The sequence below is a fragment of the Triticum aestivum genome, chromosome 6D (assembly GCF_018294505.1).
Source record: "Triticum aestivum cultivar Chinese Spring chromosome 6D, IWGSC CS RefSeq v2.1, whole genome shotgun sequence".
In the NCBI taxonomy this organism is placed as follows: Eukaryota; Viridiplantae; Streptophyta; class Magnoliopsida; order Poales; family Poaceae; genus Triticum; species Triticum aestivum.
Window position 1 is genome coordinate 405,680,678 of NC_057811.1, and position 20,244 is coordinate 405,700,921.

Consider the following 20,244-nt stretch of genomic DNA (forward strand, 5'->3'; position numbering starts at 1 on the left):
GCTCCCTGTACATTGTTGATGCTTAAATTTGAGCTGTAAAAATCTGAACAAAGGCACATCGCTTTCTTCTGAATTTGTTCTCATACAAGATGTGGCCTAAACGAATTTGATGTGCCTCCATGGTCAAGCTGCCGGGGCGCCGAGGAGCGTGGTCGTGGACAGGGCGGAAGAGCTGCGGGAACGGGGCGCCGGTGCTTCAGGGATAGAGCGAGCAGGAAGAGTTGCAGCGGCGGCGGCGGCTACGACGACGGGCGAGCGTGGGCGGCGGCTCCGAGTCAGGAACAAAAAGGGGATTCACATTGCTTTAAGATTCGTTCGTCCAGGTGTCAAGCGCTGGAGAGGGTCTCACGTTTGAGAGCGTACGACCAGGGTCGTATAAGATTTTCTTCCGTAAACTACCGTCTCAGTTTATTTTTTAATAAACTCCCACAGCTTTGAGGCGGCGAGAAGCAGAGCCGGAGGAGGAGGGGAATCGGAGAAGATAGTTGTTCTCGTGGTAGCGACGGCGTCCGACCCGGCGTCCATCGGCCCCGCCGCCGCGTTCCTGGCTATGCCTGGCTGGTCCCCCGGCCCGCCCATCCCCGTGAGGAAGCTCTTCCTATCACCCATCAATCTAACCCCTTTGAGTTTCGAGCACATTCGGCTGTAGACGCTGTTCTTGGCAATCTGTATGCATCAATCGCAAGATTAACTTTGCCATTGACTAAGGATGATTAGTAGGCGACGAAGTGTGGTGCCGAGGGTTGGCACAGTACCTAGCGTTTAGGAGTAGTTGCGACTGTGAAGCAGGAAGCTCTTTCGATGAGAAAAATCTCTGCCTCACGATTTGCTTCTTGAAGGGCAGAATTTCGCTTTTTGTTTGTCTACTGAAAAACCTCCATGTGGGAATAGATGTCATCTTAGAATGCGTGCAGTAAAATTATTTTGACTGTATTCTGTATCATTATTTTGGTTAGATTTGTCTTGAAGAATAGATTCAACCTATACTCTCTAGGTTTTGATATGTTAAATAGAAATTTGTTGCCAAAGCTGTGTTATTGAGATTATTACGGTGTCTGGAATGACACTTGTGACCCGAGGCATGACTGCTGTTGCTGGCAACATAGTGGCAGTGGCTGTAATCTGGGAGTAACAAGCTAACTGTTTATTAGGTGCGTTGTTGCTAGAATTTTATCCACGAGTATACCCTAGTAAATTGCATACCTCACTGGTGTACAGAGATCTAGGATCATGTAATGTAACAAAACAATGGTCCATCATGTTCCACTCTGATCTCAGTTAAAGTTACCTGCAACTTTTTATCCTTATTTTATTTATTTGTAAGGTATCTGACAAATGTGTTTGTGGCATAGTTCCCAACTAACTGTTGCTGATATTTGTTTTTAGGAGGGGATGGAGAGCTTTACAAATGGGAAATGTTAGGTTATTGAAGCATGAACGCAGCATTGTTGCAGAGGATGATCTTGACCGTCGGTGGCAGGAAGCCACTGGAGTAGCTGTTTCCGAGGTCATATTCCTCAGCAAACACACTGCAGTCTCCAACCGCCCTGCACTCACTGTCCATCCAATCGGTTGGTTCTGCATTCATCTGTCTGTATCTTGTTTAACGCACAGGTGCAATCAAACCTCGATATGTTATGTGTAAAATCCTATTAAATGCGTAAATATGATACCACATACAAATTGTTAATACATTCGAAAGGTACTGCACTTATTCTTCTAGCATACAGGCAGTTAATTATATTCTATAATTTTCCTGATTTCCCTGTATACTGTGAGCCTGCGATTGTTTAGTTTCATGATTCGTGAGCAATGTCCGTGCTTTTCAATCCACATGCATACAGACATGTTGATTACTAATTAGTGGTTCCTTCTTACCACAATCGTTGTTTTATAATTGATGGTTCGCTCGTTCTTGTGAATCTACTTCTGAAGGTGTGCCACATCTGAGGGAGGATGAGACCCCCCCTCAAGGTGGGAGGCCTGGATGGGCAGCGGTGCCAGACCCTCGAATTGGCCCATGGTTCCGGTTGATGCAAAAGGTTGCTGCAGACCAAGGTCTTGTTCCAGAGTTTGAGGTACGTTGCTTCCTTGACGCCTTTTCTATTTCTGAATCAACTGATTTTAATACTGATTGCTTTTGAAGATCACACTTGAAGCTACTCACCATGGACCACTTACCAGTACACCCACGATGTTTGTTGAGGTAGGTACACATTTATATCCATCCTTAGTTCCTTACATTTTTTGTGCATTCTTTTGGATAAACTCATACAAGCTAATTTTTATCGCTTAGCGCAGCCAAAGGATCGGTGGTTTGTTATTTAAGAATTACACATAAATTCAGGGACAAGGGCCTATTTAACATATGATATGTAGGGTTGGGCTCTCCTCTACCGTTTCTTTCACAAAACAGACAAACACGAACTATAATGAGGATACCACAGTATCTCTGTTGAAGCATTTAGTCTATAAATGCCAACAATCATTTATATTATTATATTAGAACTTCCGAATCTTAAAAATCCAAAAGATAGATAATTTATTATTTGGACTATATTTTATCATATCAAAAGATTCACACTTGTGCAGCCCAAGCAGCCAGACAACCCACCTCTGTAAAACATCCTGCATTCGACATGAAAACTAATGAACCAAATAATCAACTCCTCCAAAAGATGCTGCACAGAAAAAACTGGCTGATCGAGATGCAATAAAGTGGTTACATTGGGTTCATATGAATTTCCTGATATAAAAGCAGCAGATGGCCACTCGTGCAGTTGATTTACATATAAATGCAAAACAAGCAAGTCTACGCTATTGTCAATGAGTATGTTGTACCAGAATAGCTAATGTGAATGTTTGTATGTCAGGAAGTACACAAGAATACTGGGGTAGACAAGATGCTGCGCAGGCCATTGCTCTAGTTGAGTCTCTCTCTCTCTCTCTCTCTCTCTCTCTCTCGTCATGTACTTTGTTCCTTGTGGATTTGCAAGAGAACCCGAAGGGTTTTATTGTTCGAACTGCAAGATCTCATGCCACCCCCCCTCCCCCCTCCAGAAAAAGATCATAATGCATGTATAGGTTGAAATTAGTACAGCAAAGCATTGACATTTATTGGCGCATTGCCCATATTCAATACCTTTCAGCTAAAATGTCAGCTTTCATCCTTTTTCTTGAGTGTCAAACTTTCTTTTGTTTTAATTATGCATAGTACCTGTTGGAGCAGTACCAATTAGGCAACTACCCAATGTGCAGAACTTTGTTTTAATTGTCACCATAAGTCCTAATGTGGTAGAAGCAGGTAAGAACTTGCAAAAAATGCACTCTTATCACTGTTTAAAGTAACCGCAGGCTCATAATTCTCTAAATATTAATCAAATGTACATTTGACGACTAATTTGTTTCAAAAGTAAAAACAAACATAGGAGAACATGAAACTGAGCTCTCCAATCATTTCAGGTTCTATGGAAAGGTCTTGGTCTTGAGGAAGGAAATGCTGTTGGAACTTGGCTGGGGTATGTTGACATATTCTTTTCTCTTTATGGAGTCTAACAATGAGGTGGTTGCATGGCTGGTTAGAATCTTTGCAGTAATTTATTATGTTTTATGGGGGTGAGCAGTGATTTAATTAAGAATTCTAACAGGAACTTTAAACCGCTCTGGGAATTAGGATGATTGGAATTTAACAACTCGAATTCAAGATTGTGCGAATAAAATGTTAGATCATCTGCAACGATGTATTAGTCAAAAGATTTATGACTTAACAGTCTTCTATACTCCCTGCATCACTAAATATAGGTTTTCTTAAATGCATGCAGTCAAGCACTTAATTTTTGTCAGTATGTAAAAATGTTACTTCTCGACAGACCAGGACATAGATGGATCAGTGTTATGATAAACGAAAAATAATTTCACTTTCAATATATTATGCTTCGCAAATTAATTTTTCTTTTGAACTGAAAACTGTAGGAGAGGTCCAGACAGTAAAAGTTTGAAATTACAAGTCACAAACATTGGTCCTTTAGCAATATGTGCCACAATTCAGTTGACCTTGGTTTGTGAAACCTGTATCATTCTGCATTGGCATAATTAAGTTCTGTTATGCTCTTGCATACCAGGGCTGCATCTTATCACTGTCATACTTGTTTGGTATTTGAAATGGCAACCTTCCCTTTTTTGTTTCAAGTATTCAATCATTACTTTTGCTCTTCTTAAGGCTCCAAACCTCATTTCTGGTTATGCAGGAGTGGTGAAAAGGTTCTACTAGGTATCGGTGGTGGTCACTACGCCCCTCGTCATATGGATATTGTCATGTAAGCCCTGAGGTGAAATTATCATTGCAGCAGTTTCTAACGATGCATTGCCACCCCTCGAATTCTGGACTTATAATGCTTATTGTAGTTGTAATGATTCAGTATAAAAGTGTATGACCTAAGCCAACCCACTTTGTTACAGATAGATGACTGGCTGTTTCTTTTCATGCTCATGTTATGTAGTGAAGTTGCTCCCTGATATTGATCATGAATCATGATGATATTATCTGAGGGAACATCCATGAGATTCACCTTAGATCACCTAATACCTGCATTTTGTGATTCCTTCCTTCTTAAACCTGGAACACCCCTCCCCGTACCCCCCGCGCCGCCCTCCCGAGCGGGGCGACCGGGGCGGCCCTCCCTCCCCTCGCCGCCCAGCCCCCACCTCCCACCCCTCCTCCCGCCGCTGCTCCGGTGTAGATCGGGCGCAGATACGGCGGCGGCTGGCGGCGGGGGGTTGGCCTGCGGAGCCCTGCAGGCCCAGATTTGGCCGGCGGGGGGTTGGTCTGGACTCTGGCCTCCGACGGGTCTCCTTCGGCTGGGCTGGCGGGATGAGGTCGTTGGGATCGGCGGCTCTGCGCTGCGTCGGCTGCAGTGCGGCAGCAGGAGCTTAACGGGCCCGATCTGGGCCCGGCTGGGCAGGGGGTCCGGCGTGCTCCCGCGCCTGCGTCCGGTCTGCTACGGCTTGTGCCAGTGGAGGTTGTCCCCTCCCACGTGGCTGTGGTGCTCCCGGTCCCTATCGGCGGTGGTCTCGTTTGGTTCGGCCGGCCTTGCAGCGTCTGTGGTGGAGAGACGACGGTGGTGTCCTCGTGACTCTGGTGGCGCAGGTTGGTGGGCGGTTGGCGTGGTGGAGCCGCCGGTTGGTCCTGGGTTGTGGGTATGAGGGGCAGGGCGAAATCCCTCTCGTGTCTGCCCGGCACCGACGCGATGACGCCTGCGGGCGCCATCAACCTTCTTGAAGGGCGTCGGGAGTACCTCTCACCCGCTTCCCTCCGTGTACCGGGAGAAATCCTAGGATTCGTCCGGGCAGCAGCGTCGTCGTCGTCGCAGTCCTTCTTGAGGGTGTTGCTTGGTTCGCGGCGACTCGATGGCATTGGAGCGTGGTGGATGTTTCCGGTGGGCGCAGCGGTTGCGGGGTGCTTCAGCTTTCGTTCATCCGGTGCTGCCGGCATTTCTTTCTCTTGCTTTTCTCTTGTTTTTCTTTTGGGCATGATTGTGCTGTTTGCCCCAGTGTCGAACTTCTGGCTGTATCGGGTGGTTGCTATATTAATATAGCGGGGCGCAAGCCTATTTCGCTAACCTGGAACACATAGAGAGATGAAGGGGGAGAGGTAATACACGTGGTTCCACCTGTCACAGCAGCATAAGATAAATTCACCAATAGTACAACCAAATATACCATACATGGATCTCGAAGCAAAATATGTGGCCTTTATGAAGTGCTCTAATGCCAGTGTGCAAAAATGCATTCTTGAACATCTTATAACTTGTTTGTAACATGATTATGTAGTTATTAGTTTAAATGTTATTATTATACAAAGCATACCGTTGACATGGATAACCATACTAGAAAGAAAACAGTTTGTTCTGTACTGTTTGATCGGTTCTGACTTTTACCTAATTGCCGATAAATTCCGTATCTCTTATGCTGAAGCGAATGTGTATGCAGCCCTATTCCTAAGTGACTACTCTTTCCGAGCTATGTGTTCTCAGTTTATGTATATACTTATTTAGTGAGGGGCAAACTGGCAGAGATGTGAGCATTCCATTCATGCTTGAACAATATTAGTAGTCTGATATTGTTTGCATCCTCAATTTTTATCAGCAAAGATGGTGTCTGGGTGGGTCATCTCCTGTCTGGTTACTCTTTGCCAATGGACGCTCCGCCTCAAGTAAATGGAAAGAGTTCTGGTGAGGTTGGTGGGATGTGGATGCATTCCATCAAAGTTTCGTATGAAGCCACGAAGGCAGGATTTCCTGGTGGTGAAGTTATAGCACATCTTGATCAGAAGTAAGTAGCATAACCAGTTTCTTCTGGGACACCTCTTATAAAAAGACTGCATAATTGTAGTAGCAGTTTCATAAACTGGGTTAATTAGCAGCAACCAACCCACCTTAAGGTGAAAACAAGCTTGTTTCGGTTCCCAAACAGCAAAATCTCAAATAATCTTTCTTGCAAATAGGTCGTATTGGAACTCTTGTGATCTTTCAATGTTGCTCAGTGCGGTTCCTGTGCACTGCATGCCATCACAATCTATGAAATGAATATTCAATACTTTTTCTGGCATTTGGTTTTATTTGATGTATATGGCTAAATCATTTATTAACCTAGTTATACCCTCCATATAATTCAAAATCTCTGACTAGTTCAAGCACCTAAATATTACGCTAGTTGAATCTTGAATGAGCATGATAAGCTTTCCTTGATATCATATACGTTCTTTTGGTTCATACTAGCTTGTACTGTTTGTCTAGAGTCTCTTGATATCAATGTCCATCGAACATTGTTGAGTGACACTCTTGGCAGCAGTAATAGTTGTGATCACATTTTTCATTTTCCCTCTTCTTTTCTGCTGGACGGTCCGCATTTATCTTAAGTTCAACATTATCAGCTGAAGTTTTCTGCAACTGTTTAATAACTTTTGTCCATGACTATCTCATCATACTCGCCTTTCACTTCATATATAATCATATGATGTTTCATTGGGAGGCATTTTGCCCAAATTTGTTCTTGTATAGCTTTAATCACAATGAAAATTCTGCTTCAAAGGTTCATTTATGATTTACTGCAAGCCTATTTAGTGTAGGGTTCATTTGGATGGCGACAGCGATGAACATTTGCTAATGCCACCTTTTTTGTGTGCTAATGCTACCTTGATCGTGTTGTAGTCTGATGTTTTTGGTGCTTGCTTTGCAGGAGCTTCAAGGGCTGGCAAAAGAACGCCATCACGAGCTATTTGCAGGAGCAAAATATCAGGATAGGAAAACCCAATGATTTCCTCTGCACAAATACTTGACCACGCCCACAAGGCAAGTCGTCGAAGTGACTTCACCCTCCCTAGGGCTTGGCTCATGCAAATTGAGTAAATATAGAGCACTGTATTTTGATAATCCGATTTCAAGATGTAGAGTACTCCCTCCCCATTCATCTTAGAAGGCCTGGCTTGTGCCAAAAGAGGAAAAAAAAAACAGGAATATAAGAGAGACGTATCTTAAGGGCACGTTTGTCTGCCAGAATACGCGTGCTTGTGGTTCGAAGAGTTGGCAGGCAAATGGGGCTATCATTATCCGTATTTTATTTCTGTTGACTGACTAGATGATGGTTGAGACTTTACAAAAAGAACATGGTTGAGACTGGTACGCGTACGTTCCAGCTGGTTAGAGCATGCCAATCAATCCCAGTCACATAATGGAGCCCGTCAGAGTTCAACTGCTAATTAGTCCTCGCACGCCAAGCCACCAAGAGGCGTGGGCAAGCTAACACGCTGCCATCTCAACACGTTTGGGCGTACGTGCACTATAATGACCCTTATCCATGGACGAGCTGCTGCCTGTGGGATCGATTTGGGTTGTTCGTGTAATCATGACAGGTACTGGTAATCATGTTAGTATCCACTAGCAAAAGAGCCCGTGCGTTGCAACGGGGGTATAATATTATACTGGTTCAACATCAGTTGTATCAAACATATACCTTTAGCATCCTCATGTTTTCCTTCCTTATCCACTACTTTGCCTTTCCAATCCAAACACGTTTTGACCTATGTTTTTCACTTGTACCTCTGAAGAAAAGCATTACTGCATATTTATGTATCATTTTTTATGGTTTCATATAAAGGTATCAAGATGATGAAATTTTATTAGCCATGAGCCATGAATCAGAAAATGTTTCATGGGAAAGCTGAGGACAATGCAAGCCATTAGCATGTTAATTTCATCCAATCGCTTCAATTATTTGCCAACTGAACTTTGCTAGAGCTTTCGTCTCTTCAATAACCATGGCCTTTGTTGCCTTGCAACATTGATCACCGCTAGAAGCCAGGGTCCATATCCCATCAATAACATACTCCCTCTGTCCCATAATATAAGAACGTTTAAAAACGTTCTTATATTATGGGACGGAGGGAGTTCTTCTGCAAAATTGACGTTCTTTCCCCCTCTCAAATGCATCAACGGCAAGAACATCACGATAAAACATTTAGTGTATCACAAATATGGAGAATAATTAAGGTACTCAACTTCCATAATGCCAATTTAAGAAAACTCAGACCTAAGTTGACTTTGAGCCTGGGTTTGGGCACTCGACAATGAACATCTAGGTCAGTTGCTCGCTTATTTATAGGCTGATCCATTGGAGAGTAAATATGCGATTATTGATAGGTAAAAGTTTATTATCGGTGTAAGAGTATAACTTGATGTTGTACAATAGAACCCTGCAAAAATTATCAGTATGTTCCAAAATCATAAGGGAATTTGAAGAAAAAAAATACTTCCATTACAAAACAAAATTTAGTAAGATACAAAACATTAATTTTATTCAGAGTGTACAAGATTAATTTGAGCAGATTTAGACTCAATTGCACAGAATATTCAAATTCAAAGGATACAAAAAGTAAATGGACAAAATCTACCCAGAAGTGCTGCCACATGTGTCTACTGCCACTGCTGGAAATGCTGCAAGTATCGTCAGTGTTAGTGGGAATGGCTAGTACTAGTAAATAAGGAAACTGTAATTTGAACAGCAGCATGTCCCAGAACCACACCTCAAGCAACATCTCGTAGCCAGTATAGCTCCTCATCCTCTCCAATGTAGTGATCCTAACCTCATTATCACTAATCTATCCATGACAGTGAACTGACATAAGTTTTAGAATCCCAAAAAAAGGAGATTGTAGCATTTGGTTTTGCCAGGGTAGGGAGGAGCTCGGACAGAAAAAGGAGTCGGTGGAGATAGCTTAGCCTTGCATGCGAGAGCGCCGAGCTCGAGTTTGGTGGGAGGCGGCATAGCTCAGACATATGCCTGCATCAGTAAAAAGATGTAAAAACTTCTCATATTTGCAGTTATCCATGAGAACAAAATTTTGCTAACTCACGAAACTCATAGTCAGAACCTTACAAGAATTATTCTCTTGTCTTGCCAGCGTGCTACATAGCAATAGTCTCATTTCGAAAATTGATGAACCGTTATATGCTTGGACACAATATTTTGAGATAGATTATTGCTTGCTTCATGGACTCATGCAATCTTAGTATCATTAGCGATCTGGAGAGAGAAAAGCAACATTAGCAATGAAATGATCACATGAGACTGCATTAAGTTGCCGAATAGCAGAGCACACTTAGTCTTGGTTTAACATATATATGGCCCCATAACTGAGTGCAAAAATGCTAGGACTGTGCACATATTCATTTATTAGTTACTTAATTTGACAAGAAAGTAGAGATGACAGTAAGTAGAAAAAAACTAAAATATGTGGTAACTGAAAGAGACCTATTTTCATTGCCTGCATTAAAAGAGGATGAAAAATGCATATGCATATCAATCCAGCAAAGCTTCCGCCCAAGCAGTGGAACCTCTAGATGTCTGCTTCGGTGGAATGGAAGTCGCTCGCTCACCTGAAGGCTCCTGGAAGGGATCGACTGGAATGGGAGCTGCCGGAACCGGAGCGCGGCTGGTCAGAAACACAAGGGGCCAACACGGTCTATGTCAAGGGCTGACGCCTCGCTCCCATGGTCGATGTTAAGGTCGCGGTTGCGGTCAAAGTTGCCGACGCCAGCTTCAACGTCTCGCCCTCATCGTAATCCTGATCGTCCCCTGTTCAGCCATTCCCAATGCTTGTCACCAAAAAGAAATCCACCATTTACCCTTAGTTAACAGTGTCGAGCTAAATGGGATTTAACATAAAAGTATAACAATGTCGTACCTTAGAATCAGTGACCAAAGACCGTAAGCTGGATGGAGATGGAGTAGCACCAATACCCAGAAATCTACAAATCCGCTGCTTTGATCTGAAGGTATTTTCTAATTTTTAGAAGTAGAAATCACATACAAAGTCACCTGAAAAGGAGCAGCATATGAACTTGTAGCGAAAGCTGAAGGCATGGCAATTCTGGGCAGCATTTATGGTGCTGTTGGAACAACATGTGAGTGCAAGCATGATATTGAAGGTGCTATGCCATTGCATCTATTTAATAAAATGTGCAAAGCTAATTAACCTTGAAAGATCCGCTTGTTGAGTTCATCCTCTACATATCTATACACGCAATTTATTCAGGTAAAAATCCATCTTCTTTAACACTGAAAGAATCATAAAAATTGATTGACTTAAATGCAATATCACAATAAAATGGATCTGATGAGAAAGAGGAAAGGTGGATCACTTTGGTTACCTGACGAAGACGGATGATGAACCCTGCGTCGGCACCTTGACCATGGCCTTGTGTAGGCTGGCGACGCGGATCTGCGTCCCCACACCCACGTACAGGTTGGAGCTCTCCCATCGCGTCGCCGGTGGGGCTTCAGTAGATGACGTCGTCAGCCTGTTCATAAGAATGATTTCTGTCAAGTCATGAGCAATTGTCTAAAGTGGATTTCAAAGTTCAGTTTGTACAGAAAAGCCATGTAAATACCTTGGGGGTAAAATCTTCTGGAACGTATACTGAATTGGATTTCAGCTCTGATATAGCGAAAGGAGGCCGCGACTCGGTGTGCAGATACCTTAAACTTTGGGCGATGCCGATGGCTATTTTCATTCGTCTGAGCCAAGAGAATTGGGCCACTTCCCCATCTAAAGAAAGAAAACAAATGAGATCAAATCTACGACACATAGAAAATGCAAATATTTAGTCTGTCGTAACGAAACTGAAGAGATAGACCTACAGTGTAGGTACGGTGCTCATACAGGGTCCCAATTGATGCGTACTCAAAGACTAACATCCTCGAGAATGGGTCACTCTCTCTGCAATAGTCCAGAAACTTTGCTATGTTCTCATGATTCAACCTTGCCATATCAATAACCTACAATGTTCATCCCATTTTATTTGAATTAAGAGGTGTTTTTGAGTCACAATTTTAGACAAATGAACTACCTTGTTTTGGTAAAAGAGCTCATGCTGGCTAGTCCAATGACCTTCAAAGGAGAATAGTAATATGAAAGAAACCTCAGGTCCATCCTTCATTGCTCCTTTGTAGACTACATTCTCCGGAGTTGAGCCAATTATGTTGCTAAAATCCTCACACGCTACGTCAAATTCCTGGCGACTCAACTTTGGCAAATTTTCAGCATATCAAAATCTGAGGAAAGCATGAACACATTAGCAACAATATATGTTAGACAAAATAATCAATTTATTTTATAAAGTTAATACCAACCAATCAGTACTGTTATCTCGCCGCTCCAACTTTTTGATCTACTCTGTGATGATATTCTTATAGAAGGCTTTAGATTGCAGCTTCTGGAGGCAGTAACAACACCAGTGATCACAAAAACAATTAGGTGAGTACCGGTTGCGATTTCCAAAACAATAAGCCAAGTCAGTTGCTGCACTTTATCATGCTTATGCTCAGAAGTATTATGTTTTCATTGAAAAATCACTCACTTTTCTTCAGATTGCAGAAACTGAAGGTTCGTTTTTTAGTCACACTGTCCCAAGACAGACCTCAACTTGTATCTTCAAATACGAGCTTAGCATAAAAAGTCAGAATTTTCTAAAAGTTTAAGACATACACATGATCCAAGTCAACCAATCTAGGCATGGTAAAGTCTATAAAGATGATTCACTACCTTATTGTGTTATCAATTGATGAAAAATTGACACAGCTTCTAGGATAATCCTGCTAGTACAACTGTAACAGTTACAATAATAATCTTGGTTTTTTCATTTGAATAAAAGAACACAAACCATCATGAGGCCCCTATAGAATCAGCACAACCATGATTCTGATCTTTTTTTTGCGTGGACTATGATTTTGATCTGCTATAAGATTTATCCTTATAAGTTCATAATATTCAGAGTTCAGACCTCACCAGTGGAAAAACTCCTAGCAAAGCCATGTATGCGTGAAAGAAACATCAACAGTTAGTATTATCTAGATAACCATGAGAACATATAAAATTAATAAAGTGCTAAAGGAATCGATCAAGCGTGGGAAATTTACATGGTTGCTAGCTAGCTAGCATGGGCTATTAGCCAATGGAACACGTACCGGAGGATCAATCAGGCATGATGTATGGTAGTTTCGTGCACATCTGGTTGGCTTGCTTCATCGTCGTTGCCGGCTAGTACGTGTACATCTGGTCAGCTTGCTTCTTCGTACTTCTACAACATTACCTTGATCTGAAGTGGATTTGAGTTTCACTCGCTCCCTCCCTATCCTCCCGAGGAGAGGCGCTCCTCACGCGCGAGACCAGTGCCCTCGCACCGCTGCACCCCTGCCGCACCCTTCCTTCTTCCCCGTCCTTCTTCTCCTACCTCTCCTCCTCCCTGGATCCCCCTCTGTCTCTCTTTTATACCAGAAAAATCAAAGCCCCGCCATGACCTTGGAGCTCTCCTTGCCAGCCATGGAGGCCTGCCTCCACCTGCAAGGACCTCTCCCGCCGCGCCGGATACCTCCTTCTCCCGCGCCCGCTGGATCCCGCCGCCGCCGGTCTGCGCCGAGCAGACGCATCGTCCCCAGCCCCTCGAGCCGCCGCGCTGACCTGATCCAGAAGCTGCGCTCGAGCGCTGCGGCAGGGGCGGCGAGCGGGCAGAGGTGCGGCGGCGGCGGCGGCGGCGAGTGGTGCGGCGGCGGCTAGGGGATTTGGCTCGGCAAGGCAGGGTCGAGGCGAGGGAAGCGTACGGGTATTTTTTCCAGCGAACCGTTTTTTCTTCGCAGATTAATGATGGATTGCGGGTTCAATACACAAAATCACAGGGGCTTTTTTGCAAAAAATGCGTGACGATGAGCGGGCTGGCAGAAGCACTAGCCGCTTTATTATTAGGGAAAGATTTGGCATATGAATAACAAAATGAAATCTGACATGACAATCTAACCGAATGAGCCGAAGTGATTTTCACCATCAAAAGACCACAAGAATTGATAATTTCTTTATACGTGTAGTACACCACTCCTAGGACACCATAAATTCATAAGGTTTGACCATTTTTAAAGAGAAAACTATTTACATTTGAGTACTAAATGCATATCATGAGATACATCATGAATTAATTTTTCATATTGTATACACTTGGTATTGTAGATATAAACTAGCTGGGTGACCCATGCATTTGCGCGGCTAGATTTATCAATTATCGTTTTGTTAGCTACCATTCAATTTATAATTTGGTGCTACATTAGTGTTGATATTTCCGAATATGAACCAAATGCACTTTGTCAAACTTTCCTTAGTTTGTCTTAGCAGAAAATTCATATGCACTATATCATGAAACGGAAGGAATATAATCGGAACTACTCTGCAACCTACGCTTACTGCCTGATTTGCAGCCGACTCTTAATACAGCGGGTGTGCTACACTTGTTCATGTTCATGTGTGGTTGGATCCATGCCATCGTGCAAGAATCGGCTGGACATCGTGGTCCGTATAGCAGCACTCTGAGTATAATTTTGCAGGCACACGAGTGCACTACGCCGCCACACATGACAGTGGCACAAATTTGAGTATTTATAGACACGTGTAGGACCGAATCTCAGAATGATCCACGTGTGGAAAAAGGCCCCGTGTAAGTGATCCTCGTACACATTTCGTCCCCTTCGCTACCAAACAACAACTCGTATAAATTGATGTAAAAAAATCGTATATTGCGGTATTTCACCCACATCTCACAGCTTAAACTAAGGGACTGCAAATCCGTAAACTAAAACACTGTCCGAAGTAAACACGCGAAATCGATCAACATCAATTCGGGTTTAACTCTTTAAGCCCGAGAAGGAGAAGGCGCCGGCACCGCGGCTGGCCCTGGCGCGCCGGCGCGAGCAGCAGGAGCCGGAGCCGGAGCGCTCGCCGTCGTCATGCTGGCCCAGAGGCGGTCGGCGATGACCCGGTTGGCGGCGTCGGAGGTGTGGTACGCGTCCCAGAACACATACGCCTTGCGGTCGCGGCAGGGCGTCGAATCCGGCAGGCAGAGGCCCCCGACCTTGGTGTCCACGCCGCAGCACGACGTGTCGGACGTCGTGAACCCTGCAACGAACACCAGCGCAGAAGAAAAGAAGAGGAGGTCAGGCACGGACCACGACGCACCGGAACGGCTTGGCCGGCGCCGTCGATGTTACCGTACCGTTTCTCTCTGGGTGGTCGATGAGCTCCTTGACGACGGAGTAGCAGTCGGCGAGCGCCATCTGCGCGCCGGGCAGCTTGGCGTTCATGCCGTCGAGCAGCTTCTTGGCGGCGGCGTTGAACTGCACGGCGTAGCTGTTCACCTGGGCTATGCACTCCCCGGTGGCCGACTTGACGCGCTGCGACGGGATGCAGCCCAGCGGGGGCAGCCCGTTGAACGCCACCTTCCGCGCCCCGAGCCCGTACAGCCTCTGCATAGTTCATCAGTCGTCTGTCTGTGAAATCGATGCATTCCCGACTTGATAATCGACTCTAGCTTTGTGCATGTCTCTAGTCTGGGACAGTGATCAGATGTGTTCTTGCCTTGAGCTGGCGGTCTAGAGTGGCGACGAGGAGGCGGATGAACTGGTCGTGCGTGTACGTGGTGCCGTCCGCCATGAACGGCTGCAGGAAGTTGTTGATGTAGTCGTTGCTCCCTAGTTCAGACGATCAAATTAATTTATGATGCACATATTTGAATCCATGAGCTCGTACTTCACGCACTGAGACGAAGGCAAACGACGTACCGAGACCAATTTGGAACATCGCTGCGTTGACGGTCTCCTCGGCGGCCTCCTTGCCGATCTTGGCTATCATCGCCCTCTTCACAGTCTCGAAGCACGATATCTGCTCGCTGAACGAGAAGTACTCCACCTGCCAATTGCAATGCCTCATTTAACCGTGTCAGAAAACTCTCCACGGGAGCTACCGATCAGTTTCTGCAGAGGAGAAGTGATTAGCAATGCGGCTTACAAAGTAGACGCCGGTCTCGTTCAGAATGCCGGCGCCACCAGACGCGAAGTTGACGCCGGCGAGGAAGTCGTCGTCGGCCATCGACAGGGAGAGGAACGGCGGCGGGGGTGGGATGCCAAACTTGGCAGCTGCATCAGTCCAAACATCCTTCAGTCATGCCACTCGATCGCGTCGCACGTGTACATACACGGTTCATGAACTAAGTAGTAACGTTGACAGTCAGTAGTGACTTACCCATGTAGTCTCCAATGGTTCTGCCGTTGGTGAACCTCCCGGTGGCGACGCCGTTGGGGTAGTCGATGCCGTACCAGGGGTAGTTGGACCTGGCGAGGGAGAGCTGGAAGTAGTTGTTGTTCCCCACGTCCGACATCGAGTCGCCGAACACGTACGTCACCGGGCCCTTGGTCGCCGTGCCGCCGGCGACCCAACAATGTGCGGCGGCGATGGCGATGCCGACGACGAGCGCGCGGAGAGCTGCCATTGCTTGTTGCTTTGGTGCAGTACTCCCAAACCGAAGAACACACACAAGCGTCTGTGTGTTGGTGCTGATTTGCATGGCGGGGCGGCGCCGATTTATAGTGCGGTACAAAACCGTGGCTCGTCTAGAAGGTCGGGTTATTATTGTAGTGAAGCGGTCTATAGTTTTCCGGCCAGCTTGAGTTGAGTGTAGTGCGATGAACCGCAGGACTGCGTGCTCACGGCTAGCCGAGTGTGGCGGCCGTGCGGGGAAACGAGAAAACAGAGGAGTTGGCCGTGCGAGCAGACGTGGTAGCTGAGGTGGTTGAAGAAGAATAACGCGCTGCACTGCGTACGTTGTTGCTGGAAGCAGTTTTGCTTTGCTTTGCATCGAGAACGTGAAAAACAGTTCCGTGGTGGGTGCGAACGTTGCAAACCTGCTGCAACCGGACAAACGAGAAAACTCCAGATTTCTTTTTCTCTTGTGAAAGAGTAAATACGGTCGGAAAAAGGGACTTGTCATCAATCCTTCCATTGAGACTGTGCACTCTATTTATGAGAAGGAAGATAAGGATGAAAATCATTATACCCTCCTAATTGAACGTAAAGGATTCCTTGGAAAATGTTGATGAGAAGACTTAGTAAATTGTCTTGCCTAGCTAAAAGACATTAAAGACAGAGCATGTGGGAGGCAACCATGTTATGCTTTTGTTTCCTTTGTGTGCCAATGATGATGTTGCTCTTCGTAAAAAAAAGGATGTTGCTCTTTGTAACCACTATGTTTTTATTTTTTATTTTCTTAATGAAGTGCCAAGGAGTGCCTTTACAATGTTAAGTTTATAAGTCAGTGAGTTGTTGTGCTGAAACAAAAAGTTTCCTGCTATGTTTTATTTTGTCAGGTTTCTTACACAATAAACATAGATAAGTGCTTCTTTTATGCGGGGATACGTAAATGCTTTGTTAGGAATATTGTTTACGTCTTTACAATGTGCTTTGTTTTGACAGTTGCTCTTATACCTACCATAAACTTCTTATTGCAATTTTATTACCCCCCCCTTTGATAGAATTGTTTAGTATACAGTAGCCAATGATAAATTATACTCCCTCCGTCCGGAATTACTTGTCTCAAAAATGGATAGAAACGGGTGTATCTAGAACTAAAATACGTCTAGGTACATCCATTCGTGTGACAAGTAATTTGGGACAGAGGGAGTAGTTTTTTGTAATCACATTAAAGCATGATTTAAATGTTATTTATACTAGAGAAAAGACTGCATTTCAACCCTGAACTAACCACATGTTTTAACTTACAACCCTGAACTACGAAACCGGTTGAAATACACTCCAACTAACCTTGAGGTTCAGAACACCCTAGTATTGGTTTTGGGATGCTCAACCGGTTTTGACCACGCTGACCGCTGACTTGACAGCGCCACGTTGGCAGAACTGCCGAGAAAACATGGTAGGGCTTATATGTAAAACAAAAAAACTAGTGAAGCGATCAGCACGTCTACCCCCCTCCCCCCCCTCTCTCTCTCGTTCCCATTATCCAGCCCGACCTCCACAAAGCTGTCGCCTCCCTGCGCCCCCGACTCTGCTGTGGGTCCTCCCTCTCACTCTGCTACTCCTCCCTCCCACACAGGTGGACTAGGCCCACACTGGCAAACTATAGCGATTGCGGCTATGGGAGCCCCCTCGGTGGGATCTGCCTCTAATGCATCATTATAGTGTTCATGGGATTGTGATCGTAGGGCCATTTTTTTGTTACCTACCATGTTTCCCAACAACCAGGCACTGACCGGGCGGGCGGACAGTTTAGGGAGCCCGGTTGTAGATGTTGTAATACATGGTCGCGGCGCCTCCCTCTGCCTTGCTACTGCTCTTAATAAGGGCACAGAAGGGGAGAATAGCTGGTCCTCCGACACCTCAGGTGCTACGGTGATATGAACTCCTGGAATGGCTGCAATTTTGCAAAAAAACCACTAGGAGTTTGAAAATTGTGCATAGGTCCAGTAGAGCCAGCAGCTCACATATGTCCTCAGATCTTAGATCCGTCGGCCCAGCAACCCATATCGCGATAGCACCTGGGCCTAGCACAGATATTCTCCCGGCACATAAAGGCATCTCCAAAGAGAACCCTCAAACCGCCCTCATCTGTCCGGATCATGCTGTCTGGACGTGCTTTGCCATCCAACGCGGTCCTGTATCGATCCGCCGACCGGTCCGAACACGCTTTTTCCCGCAAATTTGAAGCAAGTTGGTGGGCTTTGCAGGAGTCCGAACAGCAGCCACATAGGACTACACCACCCCCGACCCACTCAAACCCCAGTCCCGATTCCATTCTCTTCCACTCTGCCCCTGCTCCCCTTACTTTGCATCCATGCTCTCCTCCTCTTAGCTGCCGTTGTACCTCTTCGCCGCCACCCAGACATTGCCGGACGTTCGCAATCACCACCCACGCGCCCACTCGCCTTGTACTACGGCGCCATCCACCCAGGATCCATCCGCAACCAGGCACCCTCCGCCCCCATCGACGACGTCCATGGCAGTCACAACGCCCAACAGGTGTTCGGTCAAATGCCATTGAGCTTATTTTCGAACTTCACGTCGTTTTTTTAGAGTACGAATGATGGCGGGGGGTACTCGGTCATGGAGGATGAGTTGCTATGTGATGCGAGGTTGGCTGTATCCACGGATTTCGTAGGCATGAGCAGAAAGGGGCTCTTCCGGTAGCGCGTGCATGGTTCATTTCACGCTCAAAAGCACATTGCACACTAGGACATGCACATCATCCATGAACGCAATGTGCAGTCGTTAGCGTATCGACGGTACAATATCTAGACCACCGTCGCCAAGTTTTGTATGACGGTTGATCAGACCGGCTGAAGGCAATGCGGCCATTGCATGTAGCAGCCGTGGAGATCGTAAGTTTTGCTTCTTGTTGCTTGATTCATTCATTTACTCAGTGTTTGCACATTGTATAGCATGTACGCGTTGTCGTGATGTACCACAGGGTAAAGGGCAGACCATCTACGCACATACACTTTTGGGTGAAGCTCAAGGGACAGTATGAGTGGCACGACATGATCCGTTCATGAAAAAAGTGTTGAACATCCGGTTAAGCATTTGAATTTGAACTATTTCTCGTTGAATTTGAACTTGTACAGACTTATTTGCAATGCTATGTATGAATGGTTTGTGCTATTTTCTGTCCGGACTTTAATGAATTCCGTCATGTTTGATGAATTTCATCCGGTTAATTGAAATGCGATTTGAAATGTTGCGGATAGCGATTCTCCCTGTCCGCGAACGGATGTGTTGTCCGATTTGCAGATCACCGTTAGAGATGCCCTAATCCGGCAAAAAGAAATTGCATGCTTCCATTTTAGCTCAAATTAAAATAGTCCGCACATTCATACTGCATGCTTCCATTTTAAAATTCAGCACAACCGGATCGACCCTCCCCCTCCCCCTCCCCGGTCGCACGCGCGGGCGACTCCGGGGGGCAGAAACCCTAGCTAGCGCACCCCTACCCCAGATCCACCCGGCCGCTGCCACCGCCGGACTTGGCGGTGGTGGCGGCCGCCTGGCCGCCAAAGGCGGTGGGGAGGAGAGTGCGCCTGGTGGCCCTGACTTCGCGCGGAGGAAGGCTCATCGGGCGGTGCACGGCGGCGGAGCTGGGAGGCGGCGGGCGGCGAGAGGAGGGTCGTGGCGGAGTAGCGTGATGGCTGGCAGGGGATCCGGAGCTCGGAGGGGTGAGCGGCCATGGGAGCGGCGGCGCGGGCCTGGAGGCGACGAGATGCGGCGTGACGTCTGCGTCCGTGCGGCTTCCTAGGGCCGTGTAGGCGGAGCTGGCAGCCGCTGCGGCCGTCGGTGGTGCTTCCTGGAGGCGGCGATATCCGCGGTGGAGCTACCGCCGGCGGCCATGGAGGGTGCTACGGGCTAAATCTGGGCCCAGCCAGGGCCTGATCTGGGCTGGGGGCCGGCCTGTACGGCAGCTGTCAGGCGTGACAGCAGCGGTGCGGCGGTTCCATATCCTCACAGGAGGTGCTCGAAGGTGGGGGCTGCAGGTGCTCGGCCAGTTCGGAGTTGGAAGATAGGTGGGCTCTCGTCGTGCGGGTCGTCGGTGTTCCATGACGCATCGGCCACAACATTGAATTGCTGCGGCGGCGGTGTGAACAACGTGGACGGTTGCCCCATTCCGGTGGGCGAGGATGATGGTGTGCGACATTACAGACGAAAGTCTTGCTCGTCTTCGGTCGGGGCAGGCGATGACGGCGCCCGTGGGTGTCGTTCCCCTCCTTGGAGGCGTCACCGAGGTGTGTCGACACCGTACTCGCTTCATTCCAGTTTGGTTGATGTCTCCGGGCGAAAGCCTAGGTTTGGAGTTGGACCGGCGCGATAGC

At 46.4% G+C, this 20,244-nt stretch overlaps 1 protein-coding gene, 1 long non-coding RNA gene and 1 pseudogene across 17 annotated transcripts; 1 reads left to right on the forward strand and 2 right to left on the reverse strand.

The window, feature by feature from the left end:
- The first annotated feature begins 432 nt into the window (after window positions 1–432).
- LOC123145407 (D-aminoacyl-tRNA deacylase-like) lies at window positions 433–7,612 on the forward strand (annotated as a pseudogene).
- A 1,212-nt stretch (window positions 7,613–8,824) lies between these two features.
- On the reverse strand, window positions 8,825–13,173 carry LOC123145408 (uncharacterized). 16 transcript variants are annotated; one of them, XR_006472276.1, is made up of 13 exons: window positions 12,523–13,172; window positions 11,916–11,987; window positions 11,689–11,771; window positions 11,406–11,610; window positions 11,197–11,334; window positions 10,947–11,104; window positions 10,707–10,856; window positions 10,533–10,614; window positions 10,241–10,374; window positions 9,933–10,151; window positions 9,433–9,579; window positions 9,080–9,336; window positions 8,825–8,990 (listed from the first exon to the last, which is right to left on the reverse strand). It is a non-coding gene; the product is annotated as an uncharacterized lncRNA (long non-coding RNA). The 16 variants fall into 16 exon arrangements; XR_006472275.1 differs by having other exon boundaries at window positions 11,916–12,000; XR_006472270.1 differs by having other exon boundaries at window positions 11,916–12,000; window positions 12,101–13,172.
- A 921-nt stretch (window positions 13,174–14,094) lies between these two features.
- On the reverse strand, window positions 14,095–15,947 carry LOC123141761 (GDSL esterase/lipase At5g37690). The gene is made up of 6 exons (XM_044560837.1): window positions 15,617–15,947; window positions 15,383–15,510; window positions 15,157–15,283; window positions 14,954–15,066; window positions 14,592–14,841; window positions 14,095–14,494 (listed from the first exon to the last, which is right to left on the reverse strand). The coding sequence occupies exons 1-6, from the start codon at window positions 15,936–15,938 to the stop codon at window positions 14,232–14,234; spliced, it is 1,203 nt and encodes a 400-aa protein (XP_044416772.1). The 5' UTR covers window positions 15,939–15,947; the 3' UTR covers window positions 14,095–14,231.
- Window positions 15,948–20,244: the final 4,297 nt, after the last annotated feature.